General features: G+C 44.9%; 1 protein-coding gene across 1 annotated transcript in view; it reads left to right on the top strand.

Annotated features, from left to right (window-relative positions):
• Positions 1 to 558: 558 nt before the first annotated feature.
• The window catches only part of LOC121880298, a 30,549-nt gene continuing 10,095 nt past the window's right edge, over positions 559 to 21,012 (top strand). The window contains exons 1-3 of the mRNA XM_042387455.1: positions 559 to 585; positions 674 to 866; positions 19,605 to 19,727. Of these exons, the coding sequence (XP_042243389.1) occupies positions 559 to 585; positions 674 to 866; positions 19,605 to 19,727 (343 nt within the window). The remainder of the gene's footprint in view (positions 586 to 673; positions 867 to 19,604; positions 19,728 to 21,012) is intronic.

Raw genomic sequence — 21,012 nt, forward strand, 5'->3', positions numbered from 1 at the left:
ACTCATACCCTTATCCCCATATACCATCAGTCTACATATCCCCTTATACCATCAGTTTATAAATCTCATTATACCATCCGTCTACATATCCCCTTATACCATCAGTCCACATATTCCATTATACCATCAATCTGCCTATCCCCTTATATCATCAATCTACCTATTCCCTTATACTGTCGATCTATGTATCCCCTTATACCATCAATCTCCATATCCCCTTATCCCTTTATACCACCAATCTACATATCCCCTTATCCCCTTATACCTTCGCTCTACATATTCCTTTATCCCCTTATGCCATCAATCTACTTATCTTCTTATGCCACCAATCTACCTATTCACTTCTACCTAGCCCCTAATTCCATTAACCAACCGATCATCAAATGGGCCGCTGCAAATGTTTTGTATCAAGGTAGGAGCATGGCACTGTGTTGACAAGTATTTTGACCATTTGTTTCTAAAGATTTCTTTCTTTACATATTTTGAACAACTTCATTGTTTATTCCACTCACGATCTTTAATCTACATAATATTTTTCATTAATAATCTGATTTTGAAATGTGGATGGCAAAAGAGGACACAGAAGTTAGTAGAGAATATGCTGTTTTACTGGACAACCATACTCAAGGTATATTTACATTTATCACACCAGAATGTCCTTTCTCTTCATCAGATCATCAGCAACCAGGCTCGATTTGACCAGGGTTCTTCTGGGCTGAGTCTCTCCCTGTTCAACTTGGAACCTCTGAGAGACTCCCTCGTCCACTTTTCCCTCTCTCACAATGCCATCTCCGCCTTCCCTGAGCAATTCTCCAGATCCTTCACAAGGCTTGCCATCCTTGACCTGTCCTTCAATAATATCTCAGGTTAGAGCTGATTCTGTTGTCTTATGATGCGTAGGGCACCTTCGACCGTTCAGTAGACTAACAAACTCGTGTCTTTTCTCGGGATTTTAAAGGATAGCTGTATTCTCGCTCAGTCACTTCTTAGAGATGTAAATGAATCCCCAGTAATAACGCAATAAAATTCTTTATTACTAGAACTGGCATAGTGAATATCTTTATTGAATATCTTAAGTCAAACATTTCTCAATAGCTGTATTAAAATTATAAGCTGAATTAAAAGTTGTGATCTCATTTTCTGAATACATTTACCTACTTTGATACATGAAAACAATCGTTAAAGTTTGATTATAGCTTCAAAATGATTTAATATGTTTAATTTATTCTTACACAACAACGTATGGCCATTGTAAGCTTACTTTGCCACCATTGCCACCATTAAAGTTTCCATAATATTCACGGTGTATCACCCAGCTGTGTATACACGTTTTCGTTTAGCTGTTGTTTTTTGTATTTGTTATGACATTTTGGGTTTTTGTGAAATTGATCATCCCCATAAGTATTCTAACAAAATGTGAAATTTCACCATTCTACTACCTTGTGGTTACAGGCATCTTGAGTTGAGTCAATTAAGTATGCACCTAAGTATAGCGGATTACCTCCTGTACAAGTTACGGTACTCCTCTCTAGCGTGGATCTACTTGATCCTGCTACTGCAACTTCACCTCGTGTGACCTGTCAGGCTCCATTATCCAGTCGGAGAATCTAACAGTATAGACTCTAGACTGTGACTTAAAATGCATAATTTATCAGTCTAGCATTACAATTATAAATCCGTTTTTTAACTCAAGGAACTAACTATTGATAAGTTCACCTTGATTTACATTATGCGTAATATAAATACCCATTTTTGCATTATACTAACAGAATTCCATAGCACATAGACAATATCTTGCTTTATACAATTGCGTCGTAATCTTTAACATCAAATCAGTAAATAACTACTTTCCACCAGTCTGCTCCGACAGCTTTGCAAAACATTCACCAACAGATCTTCAAAATATATAGAAGGTACGATTCTGTGTGACTTATAGTATTCGAAACTATAAAGCTCTAAAATAGTCGTTTAGCAATACGACACACAGTTGAGGAAATGTTCCTACACCCCATTGGAGCAACGTCACAAGTGGAGTTCCCAAAGGCTCAGTACTTGGACCACTATTATTTATTATATACATAAACGACATAGATATCGGAAACGGAAAACGGACACAAAAACGACATATGCCGCCATCACAGAGATGGAAAACTAAATCCACTGGCCAAGTTCTCAGTGCGGCCCAACCTAAAGGGGGAGATGATTATTCACCACAAAGACAAGGACTCCGCCACCACCCTCGACACTTACCTGCAAAACACCACCACCGTTGCATCAACCAAGCTGGACCCAGCCCAGAAACTGATGAAGTCGGTAGTCCTCCGGTACCCAAAGGAACTACCCCTCGAACCCCTGGAGAACCACCCGAAGATCCTAAAAGCCGAGAGATGCTCTCCCCCGTCCGACAAGACGGCCACAACAAAACAAGTGCTCATAACGCTTTACGGTTCACCCCCCAGCACCATAGACCTCAAAACCTGGGGGATCTACGAAGTGAGGCCCTTCGTCCCAGAGCCCCTGCGGTGCTTCAGATGCCAGAAATACGGGCACCATCAGACAAGGTGCACGTACAAGGAAATCTGCGCAGTCTGCGCACAGAAGCACGGCACACACTCCTGCCTCACAAAGTTGAAAAATGGAGAAAAAATTGCCCCCAAGTGTGCCAACTGCGGGGGCAAACACCACGCCTGGATCCCTGGATGCTCCGAGAGGACAAAGAGGGTCCAGGCAAACCGACCAGCAGCAAGACCGGCCCCCACCGCCTGCACACCAGCCCCACCAAGTACCTTCGTGTGGGGAACCCAAAGGCCAAAACAACAAAGCCAACCTCCTCAGCCGGTCAACACCCAAAGTGCAGCCCAGTTTCCTGGCCTCACTACGGCCACACCTCAGCCACCCAAGCAGCAGACAACGACAACCACGAAAAAGACAAAAGAAGCACACACCAAGGCACCAGAAGGAATGATACACGTATCAGACCTAGCCAAGGTACTAACAACCTTCGTGGAGGGCCTAGCCGGACTACTGGGCCACAAGATCCAACCCACACAGCTCCAAATACTCGTGGGGAGCGTCCTCGGGCAAGTCGCCACAGCTCCAGCCACCTCAGTGGAGGAAGCCACGCCGGTCCTCACACGAGTGACAGCCGAGGTACATTCTACACCGAAAAAGGCCACCAGAGAACCCAAGATACCGACAGCTCCCAGAAAGAAATTGGACGTTTCAACTCCCCTGAACCGAACCACGGCCCAGAAGGCAAAAAACACAGAACAAGAAGATATGAACCTGATCCAGTCGGAATCGGACCTGAACATTTCCATCGAGGACCACCAGAAGTCCCCGATGAAACAGTGGTGGAAAACATCAGCACCCTGAACATCCTTACATGGAATGCTCAGGGCATCAAAAACAAGAAACACCTCCTGCAAGAAGCAGCAGCCAAGGACAAGCTTGACATTATACTGCTACAAGAAACATTTCTACAAGAACACCACTGTTTCAAATTCAGTGGTTACAAGACATACAGGAGGCATTTCACGCAGGCGTTAACAAGAGGATGTATGATCTTGGTCAAGTCAAGCATACCCTCCTCCGAGGTCATGCAGCAATTTCCATGTGAGGAAAACATCGAGACACAGGCCGTCAAAGTAACCCTCCAAGAACGGGAATTAACTGTTCACAACATCTACAAGAACCCAAGGGGCTCACTGGAGGTGACTCAATTATTCGCTTCGGCCGCTGACCACGCCACACTCATAGGAGGGGATTTCAACGCACATCATCTTAGGTTGGTTGGTTATACGGAGAGAAGAGAGCACTAGCTCTGAGAGTGCAAGAAGGGTACAGTACAAGGTAAAGTTAAGAAGTGGGAAATAGAGGAGGAAGTTAACAGCAGGTGGGCTATCCACCTTGCGGAGAAGGGTTTTTTTTGTCTTCCGTCAACAGTGCTGCCTTAGTGGTTCATGCGGTTAGGGAAGGCCGGTCTCAGCCAAGCTAAGCTAAGTTGTTCTATTTGATGTTTCCTTGGGGCATATTGTGTTAGGGGGGGGTCCCTCCAGGTCCTTGTGGCACTGGAGGGATGATCTCCATCTTTTTCGTTTTTATTTATTTATTTATTTATGAATTTATTTATTTATTTTTTTTTTTTTGGGTGTTTGTGAACTATTTAGTTCTTTGTTTATTTGTGGGGTCCCTCCGGGTCCTTGTGTGACTGGAGAGTTGTGCCCATCTTTTGGTTCTTTTTTATTGTGTATATAGAGGCTCTGGTTCTTCGTTATCATTTTTCCTGCTTCTAGGCCACCATCTGTGCGATGTGTTGTTGTTTTCCTCAATTAGTTGGTTTAGTATGGGATCCTGTTCTTGCTGGATTTTTTCCCATATTGCATTTGCTTGGGTGTGTATTCTGGTGTTGAGTGGGTCTATGCCGTGTTCTGTGTGTATGTCTTGTGCTGTTTGTGTGTATGGTGGTTGGTGTTTTGCCGCTCTTCTGAGGGCTATATTTTGCACTGCTTGAAATTTAAGTTGATTTGTTCTTGCGATTGTGTTCAGAGGTATCGGAGGGTATTCTAAGTGTGGTCTGATCAGTGCTTTGTATAGGTGCAATTGCGTGTTGGTGTTTAATTGGCGGAATCTTCTGAGCTTTGTAAGTTGTGATTTTGCCATAGCTATTCTTTCGTTGATGTGGGGGATTATTCCGTTTCTGGTTATCTTGAGTCCTAATATTTTTCCGTTGGCAGCATATGGTATTTGTTGGTTGTTGACAATAATAGGGTAGGGGTTTGTTTTTGCGATGTGAATTATTTTGAGTTTTTGGACATTGGTTTTTATCTTCCATTTTCGTTCATAGTTGTTTATTATCTCTATTTCTCTGCTTGTTCTAATGGCCATCATTTGTTTGGATTTTCCGGGTACCTGACTATCTGTGTGACATCATCTGCGTATGCTATATATTCTGATTGCCGTGGTTGCGGCATGTCTGCTGTGTATACAGTGTATAATGTCGGCGATATATTACTGCCTTGGGGAACTCCACTATGAAGGTTAAAAGTTTGTCCTAGATGGTTGTCGATGATTAATTTGGCCTTTCTGTTGTCTAAGAAATTGCATAGTAGTGTTGTGATATTGGTAGGCATGTCCAATTTGATTATTTTCAACTTCAGTCCTTCATGCCAGACTTTATCAAATGCTTTTGACACATCTCTTAGAATTATATTACATTGGTCTCTGTTGCTTGCAGCATTTGCAATTGATTCGTATATTAGTGCTATTGCTGTGTTGGTTCCTCGATTTTTCCGAAAGCCGTGCTGTCTCGGGTTATATTTGTTTTCTTGGTCTAGAAAATTTCTAAGTCTGTGGTTGGCTATTTTTTCCAATATTTTACCGGGTGTTTCCAGTAGTGAGATAGGTCTGTAGTTCTCTGCTTGGGTATGGTTCTTTCCCGCTTTCGGGATGAGTCTGATTTTGGCTATTTTAAATTTGGTAGGGAAGAAGCCAGTTGCAAGTGAGGCATTGTATATATTTTTAAGCTGTTCGATCATAGACTGAGGAATGTTTTGTAGTACGATTTTATTAATTTGGCTTATGCCAGGTGCTTTGTTCTTGAAGCTTGCTATTGTTTTTTCAATATCATTTTGAGTTAATGGAACAATTATTGGGTTATTGATGTTTAATGAATTGAGGTTGATTTTCCTGGTAGGTTTCCATTTTTCTGTGTTCTGGCTCAAATATGTTCTAGTTGCCTGTTCTGTTTCTTGGCAGAAGCTTCTATTGTCTTCGTCGTTGATTCTGAATATGTCTTTCCAGTATTCTCTAAATATTGGTTCTTTATCGTGTGGTTCTGTTGCCTTTCTACCGTTTTTGTCCTTTATGTAGCTAGTTTCTTCCGAATTAGTTCCCATTAGGTTTTTTATTTTTTTCCAGAATGCTTTTGGATTTCTGTAATCTGCTTGTGTATCATGGATCAGTTTGTTCCATGTTTCATTGTGTTTGTTCTTGCTAATGTCTTTTAGTTCCTCTTTTAGATTCCTGTATAATATTCTGTTGTCATTGCTCCACCCGTGTGTTTTTGTGTATTCATATAGATTGGTGAATCTAGTTTGGATCATTTTCTCTTCATATGTTAATTGTGCATGTGGTAATGTACGGTATGTTGTTTTTGGGATGTTGTTTTTCATTGCTGTTATTACTTCATTGTACCATGTATCCAGTATTTTGTCAATCTCTGTTGTGTCTTTGTTGTGTAGGAGTGTTGGTTCGTTGTTGCTAAGATCCGATTTAAATTTTTCCCAATTTGCTCTATTGAGTGAAAATCTTGGGATTGATGGAATTTGTATCGGGATGTGGATAGAGTTGCTATTATGGGTAGATGATCACTGGTTGTTGTGGGTCCAGCTTTTAGATGTACGTTTAGATGGTGATGCCTATTGGTTAAAACAATGTCTGGTTTCCCAGAGTTACCGGCTGATACATAAGTTGCGAAGTCGGGCCCGAGGTGTGTTATTGTCCCGTGTTCGATGAGAGCATGGAGGATTTTTCCTCCCGGGTTTCTAATATTGTTTCCTAAGGTTGTGTGTTTAGCATTGGGGTCTCCTATGAAGTATGCTGGATTGTTTTGCCTCATTAGTTTTAAGATGTCCCCTGTAGGGAATATTGGCCTTCTGAATGTTAAATATGAAGTTCCGATAGTTATTGGGCCTCTTGTTGTATTTATTTCGGCTGCAAGAAAGTTACTTTGAAAGTTGTCAATGATTTTGTATTGTATGTTGCGTTTTATAGCTATTGCTATTCCGTCATGTGGTTCGTCGTGTATGTTCATTTGATGTACATGGTAGTTAAAGATCTTAATTTTGTCACTTTTTTTCCGACCATGTGCGTATAAGGATGATGTCTGGGTCTATTGTGCTGTATATGTTGGTAAGTTCTGATTTCCTCGTCAGATTTCAGGCAAGGACGTTGTGCTGAATTATCTTTAATAATTTGTTTTGAGTAGTCGTGGATCCCGAGAGCTTGGTGTAGGGTGTTTGCTGGCTCGTGTATCTCCTGGCGAGTGTCTACTCCTTTCCTCCTTCAATCCCGTTCTGATTTTCTTAAACTTAGTTATATCTACTCTTTCAATTTTATTGTATTTGGTGTTTATAAGTCCTGCATTTATCAACTGGTCTATGTAGGATTCTTCTACCCTATCATCTTCGTAGGTGAATTTGACTGTGCCTTCCTTGATTTCCTGCAGAAGTCTATCATTTGTTATTGTAGGTGGTGTGTTGACTGAGTAGAAGCGGATGCCGATCTCATTGCCTAGGTCTGCTGGCTGCACATCGCTTGGTGAAGATGGGGGGCACGATGGCCAGAGTGGGATTCTTTTCTTGATTTCGCTTTGGTTGGGTCAGCTTTTGCAGGTTGTGGTTTCTCTGTTGTTGTTGTTGTTGAGATTGTCGGACCTAGTCCGACACCGGCCTTTGCTGGTTCTGGCTGGAGCTCCTGGAGCAGCCAGACCGGATTGGGATTGGAGGTGGTCCTACCTGCAAATTTGGAAGGATACTGCAGGTTGCAAGTGTGAGCGGACCCCCGATCAGTGGACGCTTACCACCAACCCCCACTCTTGGACGTGGTCAGTTTCGGAGTGGCGCGCCCCCCGAACTGGGGTCCGCACTTGCTGGGAGAGGATACTTTCTAAGCTATCTGGGTAGTGGGTATCGTGTGATGATCCGGAGAAGGTCGTGAATGTGGTCTGTTTGGGCCTTTCGGGTAAGAGTGGCCGCTGGTGTTGTGTGTGCTTCTTGGGAGATTTGAGTTCTGTTTCGGAGGCTTTGTGTGACTTCGCAGTCGAGGAGATAGTGTTCAAGTGGGTTGGCTGCTGGCTCCTGACAGTAGGTGCATTCCATGACGTTATTTCCGATCATCTGCCAGGAGCACTTGTACCCTAGTCGTAGTCGATGAAGGCTGACTTGGGTTTGTCTTGGTGTTTTCTTGTCAGCGAAAGGTGGTTCCCCTTTTGTAGCCGCCAGGTACCATGTGGCTGATTGGGAACCAGCGTTGAATGCGTGAAGGAAGCTCTTTTTGATGTGGAGCTTGCTAGTCTTTCTGAGGTGATTCTTGATCTGTTGCACGCTTGCTGGAACTTGGATGTGTACGCTACTAGAACGTGTAGCTGCCTTGGCTGCTTCGTCTGCCACGTCGTTTCCTCCGATCCCTACATGACTGGGAATCCAGTGTAAGACGACTGGGCGGTTTTGTCTTTGGAATTCCTGTAGCTGTGCGAGGATCGAGGTTATGATGTGGACGTTGTCTCTTGGTTGACTGTGTTGCAGCGCCTGCATGGCCGATTTCGAGTCCGTGTGAATTATGATGGACTTGTTGTGTTGTGTTGCAGCGTGTTGTAGGGCCTTTGAGATTGCTACCAGCTCTGTTTGTAGGGTGGAGCAGTAATTAGAAAGTCTCCATCGGATGGTCTGACCTTGGGTGTAGAAGGCCGCTCCGGATGTATGATGTTTTGGATCCACCGAGCCGTCTGTGAAGTATGATGCTGCATCAGCCGGTGTCTCGGTGGCTATGGCTTCCAGAGTTATTTTTTTGAGGTCCTCCTTCTGGAGGTTGGCTTTACTATCGCCTAGGTCGGTAATTTTGAACGTGGCTGGTGGAGGGCTCCATGGTGGAGGAACTACGTAACCATTGTCTCGTGTGTCTTGGTTGTTCTTGGCGAGTGTATCTGCTTGCAGGTGTCGGATGACCTCGCTTGCCTCGTGCGACCAGGTGGCCCCTCGCACTCTGTGGTCGAGGTGGAGGGAGGCACTGATTCGAATTTTGGCAGCTGTGGGCTTATCTGATCTACAGATTTTGGCGAGGAGACCGGCTGTCACCTGCTTGACTCGTACTGCCAGGGGTGGTAGTTCGGTTTCCATTTGCAAATTGCAAATTCTGGTCCACATGGGTGCTCCGAGCATGGTCCTGAGAGCATTATTTTGGATAACTTCTTGCTTAGCTATCTGGTCTTCTCTCAGTCCAATGAGTGCTGGAGCACTGTAATCTACCAGCGATCTGATGGTGGCCGTGTAGTAGACTTTGAGCACATGAAAGTTTGCTCCTGCGGTTGTGCTGGTGAGCGACCTCATTATATTGTGTCTGCTCTTCGTCCTGTGCCTGAGATACTCGAGTTGCGGCTTGAAAGTGAGTTTCTGGTCAAACCAGATTCCAAGACACTGGTGGGCGTTGGTCCAGACTACCGGCGTGTTTTGTATGGAGAGCATCTTGTCTGGTGTGTCTGTGCAGATGGCCATCGCTTTCGACTTGGCTGGATTTATCTTGAGTCCAAGTCTGTTGCACTCCTCTTCTATAAGTTGGAGTGCGTGTTGCGTGTTGGCTAGTCTGTTTCATCCTCTTACTATAAGCTGTAAGTCGTGTGCATAGCATAGGAGCTTGGCTGTTTGTCTGAAAGGAAGTTTGACAAGATTTTCCATCAGGACATTGAAGAGCATTGGACTGAGGATGCCTCCTTGTGGGATTCCGTTTTCATGGACCCTGTAGCTTGAGGTTGCTCCCTGAAAGCGTACTCTTGCTTCTCTCTGTGTGAGGTAGTTCTGGATCCACCCCAGCACCTTCCTTTGACGCCTTTTTCAGCGAGCGTCGTTGTAATGGCCAGTGGATTTGCTAGTTCGAAGGCCTTCTCCAGGTCGAGGAAGACCACCAGAGCTGGTTTGTAGTCCACTGTGCTGAGTATCTCGTCGATGTTGTTGCCTGTGCCGGTGTTCTCGGTGTCAGCAAAGATGTGAGGGTGTGGGCTGCCTACTTTCCACTTGAGTCGGTTGAGAGCCATTCTTTCTACCGTCTTCGCTATGCAGCTGAGAAGGGAGATGGGCCTCGGTTTGTCTGGTTCTCTGGGCTTCGGAATGGGCTGTATATCTGCCTTCTTCCATTCCGGTGGGAGTCTTTGTGCTGTCCACGAAGCATTGATGACTTGTAGCAGAGCCTCGTGTCCGGCTGTACCGGCATGGGAAAGCATGGAGTAGGTTATCCTGTCGGCCCCTGGAGCTGTGTCCTTGCTTCGTTTTAGCGACTTCTGGAGTTCTTGCTGGTTGAATGGTCTGTCGGTGTCATCTTCACTGTTGCAGGCCTCTTCGATCATCTGGAGTCTGACCTGTCGCAGACGCCGTTGTGTCTCCTCCGCCTGTCTCGGGAGGTTTTTCGTTGCTGCTCGGTCAGAGAACAGTTTTGCAAGTCTCTCGGCTTCCTCTTCTGGGTTGGGATGGGTTGGTGGTGGTGGTGTTGCCTTCCCAGATGCCCTTCGGATCTGGGCCCACATCTTGCCAAGGGAGGTGTGCTCGTTCAGTTCGGAGCACCACTTGAGCCAGCTTACGTTTTTTATTTCTTCCTTCTCTTCCCTGGTATCCTTAACTATGACTTGCAGGAGATGTCTGTTTGTTTCCGTGGGATGTCTCCTGTAGTTTCTTCGGGCCATGTTCACTCTGTGGTTGAGTTCTTTCACCCTGGGACAGTAGTACCAGTAATCATTGTACTGTCTTGATGTGGGTTTTGTTTTTGGGATAGCCTCTTCTGCCGCTTGGTGAAACGCCTCGACCAATTGTTGGTGGAGGGTTGTCTCGTCCACGGGTGCTGCGCCGGCCGGCTGTGATTTTTCGCGCCACTTAGCCAGGTGTTTCTTAAAGAGTCCCCAGTCTGCCTTTTGGGTATTGTATCTCCATCTCGGGGGGGGGTGGAGTGGGGAGTTTGTTCACCTTCAGCGTTGTTAGGGTGGCGAAGTGGTCGCTGGTCAGCGTGGGGTGTAGCTGCCAGGAGGCCGAAGGCTGTAGTGCACTGGAGACGAAGGTTAGATCTAGCCTTCCTCCCCTAGTGTGGGTGGGCTCTCCGGTGTTCAGGAGGCAGATCTCGGGTGTATCTTGAAAGGTGGTGTATAGGTGTAGGCCGTCTTCATTTGTGGGGCTTACCGAGCTTAGGAAGGGATGATGTGCGTTGAAATCCCCTCCTATGAGTGTGGCGTGGTCAGCGGCCGAAGCAAATAATTGAGTCACCTCCAGTGAGCCCCTTGGGTTCTTGTAGATGTTGTGAACAGTTAATTCCCGTTCTTGGAGGGTTACTTTGACGGCCTGTGTCTCGATGTTTTCCCCACATGGAAATTGCTGCGTGACCTCGGAGGAGGGTATGCTTGACTTGACCAAGATCATACATCCTCTTGTTGACGCCTGCGTGAAATGCCTCCTGTATGTCCTGTAACCACTGAATTTGAAACAGTGGTGTTCTTGTAGAAGTGTTTCTTGTAGCAGTATGATGTCAAGCTTGTCCTTGGCTGCTGCTTCTTGTAGGAGGTGTTTCTTGTTTTTGATGCCCTGAGCATTCCATGTTAGGATGTTCAGGGTGCTGATGTTTTCCACCACTGTTTCATCGCGGACTTCTGGTGGTCCTCGATGGAAATGTCCAAGTCCGATTCCAACTGGATCAGGTTCATATCTTCTTGTTCTGTGGTTTTTGCCTTCTGGGCCGTGGTTCGGTTCAGGGGAGTTGAAACGTCCAATTTCTTTCTGGGAGCTGTTGGTATCTTGGGTTCTCTGGTGGCCTTCTTCGGTGTAGAGTGTACCTCGGCTGTCACTCGTGTGAGGACCGGCGTGGCTTCCTCCACTGAAATGGCTGGAGCTGTGGCGAGTTGCCCGAGGACGTTCCCCATGAGTATTTGGAGCTGTGTGGCTTGGATCTTGTGGCCCAGTAGTCCGGCTAGGCCTTCCGCGAAGGTTGTCATTACCTTGGCTAGGTCTCATACGTGTATCATTCCTTCTGGTGCCTTGGTGTGTGCTTCTTTTGTCTTTTTCGTGGTTGTCGTTGTCTGCTGCTTGGGTGGCTGAGGTGTGGCCGTAGTGGGGCCAGGAAACTGGGCTGCACTTTGGGTGTTGACCGGCTGAGGAGGTTGGCTTTGTTGTTTTGGCCTTTGGGTTCCCCACACGAAGGTACTTGGTGGGGCTGGTGTGCATGCGGTGGGGGCCGGTCTTGCTGCTGGTCGGTTTGCCTGGACCCTCTTTGTCCTCTCGGAGCATCCAGGGTTCCAGGCGTGGTGTTTGCCCCCGCACTTGGCACACTTGGGGGCAATTTTTTCTCCATTTTTCAACTTTGTGAGGCAGGAGTGTGTGCCGTGCTTCTGTGCGCGGACTGCGCAGATTTCCTTGTACGTGCACCTTGTCTGATGGTGCCCGTATTTCTGGCATCTGAAGCACCGCAGGGGCTCTGGGACGAAGGGCCCCACTTCGTAGATCCCCCAGGTTTTGAGGTCTATGGTGCTGGGGGGTGAACCGTAAAGCGTTATGAGCACTTGTTTTGTTGTGGCCGTCTTGTCGGACGGGGGAGAGCATCTCTCGGCTTTTAGGATCTTCGGGTGGTTCTCCAGGGGTTCGAGGGGTAGTTCCTTTGGGTACCGGAGGACTACCGACTTCATCAGTTTCTGGGCGGGGTCCAGCTTGGTTGATGCAACGGTGGTGGTGTTTTGCAGGTAAGTGTCGAGGGTGGTGGCGGAGTCCTTGTCTTTGGGGTGAATGATCATCTCCCCCTTTAGGTTGGGCGGCACTGAGAACTTGGCCAGTGGATTTAGCTTTTCCATCTCTGTAATGGCGGCATATGTCGTTTTTGTGTCCGTTTTCGTGATCCGGAATTTTGGCAGTGTCGTTGGAGGTGAGCTGGTGGTGGTGATGGGTGCCTTTTGGGCTGCTTGACGGCATTCGTTTCCCTAAAAAGCACCACCAGCCCGATGATGATGATGATGATAATGAAGTAAAGTGGCAAATGACTTTGCACTGGGAAAGGAGAGGAGAGAGAGAGAGAAGTAAAGCGTGGAAACGGGAAGAAGAGTGGGAGGGGTAGATAGCAGGTGGGCTGTCCACCTAGCGGAGACGAGTTGAAATGATTGGGTGGTGGCCGCGCGCAGCACACGCCCGACCGCTCAGGGAGGGAGGTTGACGGGGGAGGGGGGATGGAAGCTATGCTAGCTAGGTATTCATTATTGTAATGGGTGTTAATTTTTGTTTGTCCGATGGTGGTGTTATTTGTTCACATATATGTGTAAAGTGGGTCTTGTTCTGCTATGTCAGCATGGAGGCTCTTAGGCCACCAGCTGTGTGTTTTAGTAGTTCCTTCTTTTAACTGGGAGAATAATGGGTCCTCCATCTCTTCAAGTTTGATCCATATTCTCTGTGCTTGGCTGTGTGTACGTATGTTCAGTGGTTCGATATTGTATAATTCGTGAAGTTCCTGTATTTTGGTGGTGTATGGTGGGAGTTGCTTTGATGCTCTACGGATAGCTTTGTTTTGTACTGCTTGAAGTTTAAGTTGGCTGGATTTGCTGATCGTGTTGAGTGGTATTGGTTGATATTCTAGGTGAGGGCGGACAAGTGCTTTGTATAGATGTAGTTGAATTTTGGTGTCCATTTTGCTGAATCGTCGTAGTTTCGTGAGTTGTGATTGGGCAGTCTGTTTGCGTTGTTTTACGTGTTTAGCTATGCCTGTTCTTGTTATTGTGAGTCCCAAAATTTTGCCTTCGTTGGAGTATTGTATAGGTACGTTGTTGACTGTGATTGGTGCTGGGTTTATTTTGGCAATGTGTATTATCATTAGTTTCTGTGTATTGGTTTGAATTTTCCACTTTTTTCCATATTCGTTGATTTGCTCGATGACGTGGGCTGTTTTCCGTGCCATCATCTGTTTGCCCTTGCCTGGATGTCGGATGATTTGGGTGACGTCATCAGCATAAGCTACGTATTCTCCGTGTATAGGAGGTGGCATGTCCGCCGTATATATTGTGTAGAGTGTGGGCGAGAGGTTACTTCCCTGTGGTACTCCGCTGTATAATTTGAAGCTTGGGCCTATGTGGTTACCTATGATAATTTTGGCCTCTCTATTGTCGAGGAAGTTGCAAAGAAAGGAAGTAAAGTTGTTGGGAAGTTCTTGGGTGGTAATTTTGTATTTGAGTCCTAGGTGCCAGACCTTGTCGAATGCTTTGGCTACGTCCCTTAATACTACGTTACATTGCTCCTTGTTGTGCATCGCGTTTGCTATGTTTTCGTAAATTAGGGCTAAGGCTGTATGGGTTCCTCTATGTTTTCTAAATCCGTGCTGTCTGGGGTTGTACTTCTCTTCAAATTCGAGGTGTGTTCTCAGTCGGTGGTTAATTATTTTTTCTAGGACTTTTCCCGGTATTTCTAGAAGAGAGATTGGTCTGTAATTTGATACTTGGATTGGGGATTTACCTGGTTTTGATATAAGTCTGATGCTTGCTGTTTTAAATTTCCTTGGGAAGTAGCCAGAGGCAAGTGATGCATTAAAAATGTTTCTGAGTTGGAGCATCATGTTGATTGGTAGATGCTGGAGTATGGGTTTGTTTATTTTACTGATGCCCGGGGCCTTGTTCTTGAAACTGATTATTGTTTTCTGAATATCCTCTGCGGTGATTGGTTGGATCAGTGTGGAAAGATCGTCCAGAGCGTTTATGTCTATGCTGGGACTTGGTTGCCAGATGTGGGTTGTGTGTGTCATGTGACTGGTTACTTTTTGCTTGGTGTCCATACAGAAGTTCAGGTTGCCTTCCTGGCTTATTTGAAAAATTTTGCTCCAGTATTTCCTGAATTCAGGTTCTTGTTCTTTGGGTTCAGTTAATTTGATTTGGTTGCTATTTAAAATGCAGTTTGACTCGTTGCTGGCGATTCCTATTAGGTTTTTAATTTTTCGCCAGAATTCTTTCGGGTTGTGGTAGATTGCTTCTGTGTCTGCTATTAATTTCTCCCAGTTATTCACGTATGCTTCTTTGGACATGTTTCTTAGTTGTTCGTGTATGGTGTAATATTGTATTCTGTATTCTGGCGTCCATCCTTGTTCTAGGATTAATTTGAATAAATTACTGAACTGTGTCTGTAGAATTCTTGAGAATAGAATAGAAAAATGCTAGTGACAGGGGGGAAGGAGGTTCAGAGGAAGGATAAAGGGAGGATAGAAGTGAATTTTAGAAGGAAAGAACAGGTGCAGTGGCTAAACACCGCTTGCGTGAGGGGGTAGGCAATATACCCTGAGGGTGCAGCAATCACAATCAGGACGAGGCAGAGGGAGGGCGGGAGCAGGTCCGGGCAAGCAAAGGTCCAACGCGGGTGCTCTGGTTGTCTTCTTAGCCTAGGCAGTGTTGGCAAAGCTGAGGAAGAACCGCCCCGCCACGGCGGCGGCGCAAGCCGAGAAGCGCAGGTGGACGGACGCACAGGCCACACACGAACAAATTAACAGAGAAGGTGAAAACATGGAAATTTTGCTAGTCGTAGGGTTGTTTGGAGAAAGAAGAAGGTAAAGTCTTTGAACTATGTCAAAGAGGAATAGAGCGAGTTGGAGGAAGGGTTTTGAATCTTTGAGCTTGAAATATCAAAGTATTCATAGTAAGGAAGGATGAGCGTATCGTAGGAGAGTTTTTAGTAATAGCAGCAGACAGATTTGAGCTTTTTTGTCAAATTATGAACGGAGACGAGAATGAGATATAGGTTGAATGGTTTCAGTCTTGAGTTAGGTCGATTTTATTGAGAATTGGATGTCACAGACGTTGGGTATGTTTGATTTGAGAATTCTTGTCAAAGTCAAAGTTGGGGATTACTGGCCTCTTCGCCGTTAGGCTATTTCGGCCGAAGCTGATTGGTTGGACTTCTTTCTTTTCTTGTTTCTTCTTTTGCTTTTCACTTTCCATTCTTCTTCTTCCTGGTCTTCTTCTTTCTGGTCTTCTTCATTCTGGTCTTCTTCTAGGATATTCTCATACACGTCAATAAGCGATGTTAAAGATAGTGTAATGTTATCGGGTTCCTTGATCTTGTTCTTGTCTTGGTTGTTCTTGTCTTGGTTGTTCTTGTCTTGCTTTTTCTTTTCTTGATTTTTCACTACAAGGAGGGCCTCCTTGTAGCTCAGTTTTTCTTTAGCCCGCAGCTTGGCCACCCTGCACTCCTCCCTCCACTTGGGACACTCCCGGTCGGAGGAGGAGTGAGGGCCACCACAAGCTGCGCACTTCTTCACGGCCGCCAAGCAGTCAGCGTCAATGTGCCCGGGTGTCCCGCAGCTTGAACACACCTCCCGAGCACGACACTTCCGCGCCGGATGGCCGTACTTCTGGCAATTGTAGCAACGAGTAGGTCTTTGCTGGTACGGTTTTACTGGGATTTTCTCCCAACCCAGTAAAACGGAGCTAGGAAGTTCCTTTGGGAAGCCAACCAGGGCAGCTGTGCTGGTCAGCTTCCTAACTATTGAGATCTCATCTCCGATCAGCTCAAAAATTTCTTCTCCTTCGAGATGTTCGATTTCTGTGTGGGAGATGACTCCCAAAACCGAGTTGTCCACAAAGGAGCATACAGGTTTGATCTTGATTCCATTGATTTCTTTAATAGGTCTTAATTGCTTGGCCCCTCCCCACTCCGCGAAGGTGACGATAAGTTCACCGCTGTCACTGCGGACGACCCTTGTCACCCCCGTGATTCCCGAGGAGTCAAAAAACTTCCTCAGGACAAGGAGGTTTAGTTCTTTGCGCGAAGGGTGCTCGACCGGAACCAGTCTAGCGACCTTCGCCTGGTCGAAGGTGAACATGGTCTCACGGTACCTCGGGAGCAGAGAGAACCTACCTCGCCGAGGTTCAGTTCTCAAGTGGAATTCTTGTGTTGTTGTTGTTGTTGAGATTGTCGGACCGTAGTCCGACACGGGCCTTTCCCTATAGGCGGCCCGTTTGGTGGTTCCGGCTGGAGCTCTAGGAGCAGCCAGACCGGATTGGGATTGGAGGTGGTCCCACCTGCAGATTGGAGGGATACTGCAGGTTGCAAGTGTGAGCGGACCCCCGATCAGTGGACGCTTACCACCAACCCCCACTCTTGGACGTGGTCAGTTTCTGAGTGGCGCGCCCCCCGAACTAGGGTCCGCACTTGCTGGGAGAGGATGCTTTCTAAGCTATCTGGGTGGTGGGTATCGTGTGATGACCCGGAGTAGGTGGTGAATGTGGTCTGTATGGGCCTTTCGGGTTAGAGTGGCCGCTGGTGTTGTGTGTGTTTCTTGGGAGATTTGAGTTCTGTTTCGGAGGCTTTGTGTGACTTCGCAATCGAGGAGAAATTCTTGTGCGAGGCTGGTGGTATTTATACAAGTCTGCTGATTGGCTGAGGTGAAAGGCGGTAACTGGCCAATCACCACGCAGTCAGAAAGGAAGGCTTGGTCTGAGAAACTTGCCGCGAGGTCGGCTGGTAAGCATCAAATCGGCAGTTCGAAGGGAGAGTATCCACTACAGAAGAAAAGAGATGCTTGAAAAGTAATCTTTTTCTTCTAAAATTAGAAATACGGTTGGGAACTTAAATAGTTAAAAATTATGTGTAACCGAGAAACGTAAGTTGTGGTGTAAATGTAAAATATAAATGAAAAATGAGAAGAGATCAAGCAAAATTAGCATTTACTAATCATAAAGAAGCACGGAATAGCTAACGCTTTAGCTTTCCCGGACTGCCATTAAAAAATACGACATTGTACTGCGTCTTGGGAATAACTGTTGTACAACACAGACTTCAGTAAACAATAAAATTAGGAGAACTATTATTTGGACACAATACAGAAAGAAATAATGAAGAAAATATATTGAAAATTATGGAAAGAAAGACAAAAAAGGAAAAAAAGTCAGTCAACAATAAATAAGAATAACACAAAAAATCGGGCCCATTGTAAAGGTGGGTGGTCCCGGACTCCGGGAGTCAGGGGTGGGAGCTTCTCTTTTTTTTTTTTTTTTAGTTTATTGGGCACCCCCCACCCCCCTACATCCTGTGCAAGGTGAAGCGCAGAGGCGCTTACAGCGCCCACCTGGGAAGCATGCTAAGTTCATGCTTGCTTTTATGTCTCATGAGTTAAGGGCATAGAAGCCTAAGGGTCGTAGGTTTTTTGTCAAGGGCGTAGAAGCCTGAAGAGTCATAGGTTTTTGTCAGCAAGTTATTGGAAGCTCCAACAACTTTCCCTGAATGCGAATTCGCAACTTTTCGATTTAAAACAGGTACCTACTTTGCTACTAGGTGAACAGGGACCAAGGGGGGCTAGGAAGTGTGTCCAAACAACTTTTCACCGGCCCGGGAATCAAACCAGTGACATCTCGCTTGCGAGGCAAGAGCGGTACCGCTCTACCACCGGCGCCCCGGTGGGAGCTTTAAACCACACTAACATGCTGTTGTCTTCCTGCAGCTGTTCGCATACATAAACACACAATACAACTAATTTAAGGTTCGTTTTAAGTATTAATTCTTTCATTTACAGAACTGTAATCAACTTGTTAATTCTTATTTACAGTATCTTATGAGTAATGATATTAAAGTTTTAGTCATTTTTGAGTAATTATCAATATTGTTACACCAAGGTCACCAGCGGTTTATGAAATCGGACAGAACTGAAGTAAAATGGGAGGAGCCTAAACAGGTTTCAACTAGGCGCAATTCTTTTCAATTCTTTCATGCCTTACGCTTTGTTTTAGGTCCTATCCAATATACTTCCATATATAGAATTATTTTTTATTATTGTATCACAGTTTTTTATTGTCTTAAATACCTCCAACTCTTCAATATTAAAAAAAAAATTCTCCATAAGTGGCCACGATCCGCGTTATTTTCACCAGGAGAAACCGCTGATTGGTTGTTAGCTATTTGTGCCTCTTGGGCCCTGAGAAAAGGCTAATGCCTCATCGAGGTGTTAGCTAAAGTGTCATGAGCACAAATCAAAATCGGCGTCTGCGCATACTGAATAGCTAACGTGTTAACTATTTCGTGCATCGAAAACGCCTTACAATAACCGCCTTTATATTAGCACAAGAAAAAGGCTCCTGAAATATTTTGTATGGTCAGTACTCTTGCACTGGTCAGCAGACATCAGAGGGAGGTTAGAGACCTTCGAAATGTGGTGCTGTAGGAAAAGGTCAGAGATATGTTACAAAGATAGGAAAAATGAAGACGTACTAAGATTGAGTATACTAGTATAACGAGAAAATACAGAAAATACGAGTTAATTTGATAATAGAAGTAGAGATGAGGGATGAAGATACAGATATAAACAGGTAAAATGCCTAATTTTTAGCTGAGAGAATGTCATAAAATCGGTTAATATATAATTGTAGTACTGTGATGACTTTCTGTGAGATTATTATGCGTACATTAGTTTATGATTGTAAAAGTTAGAATGTAGTGACCACTTTCAGTGACCTTAACCTTAATCTTCGACCAATTTTGACTTAGATTTACAAGTGCCTACCTGTTGCTTAGACCGATCAGGAAATAACAACCCCACACGCCATCTGGGAAATCGTAGATTTTGCTCTAAATTTTTTTATGCAGTAAAATCAATTATTGTGGACCCGTGGAAGAATGACTGAAATTTTTACATTGATTACGAAATTCTGCCTGCTCAGTTGACATATCTTGAACTTAAGTATATTGATAAGATTCTAATCTACGCACAGAGGTAGGAATTTTTCATTCCTTTTATTATTGGAATAATAATCTCAATATTTTATAATTTTTTTGAAAATATGATATAATGTAACAGAATGTATCGCTTAAGTAAATAGCATTGAATAAGAGAATTAATCTCTACAGATGTGCTAGTTGGTGGGTTCAGAGACATGCCGCGTCTACAACATCTGGACTTAAGCAACAACCTTCTTCATTCCTTCACTCCGAGGACATTCACCACCCCGCTCCTCTACCTCAACCTCGCAGGTCAGTTCCACAGAGATGGATCCAAGAGGGCGTCCTGGGGATCCGGACCCCCGTTTTCATCAGAAAATTCCAGTACATTATCTTAAATGCAGTATTGTACTCAGGCGGTTTTGTATAGTAAAAAGTAATTGTTATTGACCTGAGAATATCTTCTAATATCAAGTGCACATGACTTCAAAATAGTCTCATAAAGCACATGATATTGGAATCGCTGTGCTTGCCTTGTTCCCCAACCCACCCATAACTTCTTGGACCCTCCCCCCCCCTTTTTTTTGACATTTCTGGATCCGCTCCTGTTCCACCACTTTCTTAGCGGTCGGAGGAAAAGAAGAACATAAGAATGGAGGGAACTTCAGTGGGCCTATTGGCCCATACTAGGCAGTCCCGTTTACACCTATTCCTATAGCTCATATATCCGTCCAACCTATATTTGAAGCTATCCAGAGTGTTCGAGTTAATGATAATGTTTGGTAACTTGTTCCACCCATCCACTACTGTACAGTATTTCCAAACCTAAATCTAAATTTGTCTAATTTCAAACCATTGCTACGATCATATCGCCCCTCACTCTACCTTTTTCGAGGGAGTGCAATTTCAGATGCTCTAATCTGTCTCTGTAGTCATGGTTCCTAATACCAGGTATTATTCTTGTCATCCTACTCTGTATGCTTTCTAGGGATTCGATATCGATTCTGTAGTACGGTGAAAAAACTTGAACTACATAATCCAAGTGAGGTCTCACAAATTCAAGATATAGTTTTAGGATAACCTCGCTAGTCTTGTAACTAACACTCCTTTTTATGAACCCAAGTACTTTGTCAGCTTTGTTTCGAGTAAATACGCATTGCTGTCTTGGTTTACGATTCCTACTTATCATTACACCTAAATCTTTCTCACAGTTGGATTTCTCTATATCAACGTTGCTCAGCTGATATCTGGTTTACATTTCGTAGGCGAAATAATTTACATTTGTCCACATCAAATTTTAACTACCATTTTTCAGACTATACGAAAATTTGATTAGATCTTCCCGTAGTTTTGCGGAGTCCTCGTCAGATTTAATTGCACGCCCTATTTTAGTGTCGTCAGCAAATTTACTTATGTTGCTGTCTACACCTATATCTATGTCGTTTTTGTATATAATAGATAGTAATGGTCCTTGGGGTACTCCAATAGTGACGTCACCCCAATCTGATTTAGTGCCATTAATGCTTAATCACTGTTTCCTGTTCTGTATCCACGCCCTAATCCAGTTTAGAACATCTCCAATTCCATGTGCCTCCAC

This window comes from Homarus americanus, unplaced genomic scaffold (assembly GCF_018991925.1).
Source record: "Homarus americanus isolate GMGI-L3 unplaced genomic scaffold, GMGI_Hamer_2.0 scaffold20930, whole genome shotgun sequence".
Taxonomy (NCBI): domain Eukaryota; kingdom Metazoa; phylum Arthropoda; class Malacostraca; order Decapoda; family Nephropidae; genus Homarus; species Homarus americanus.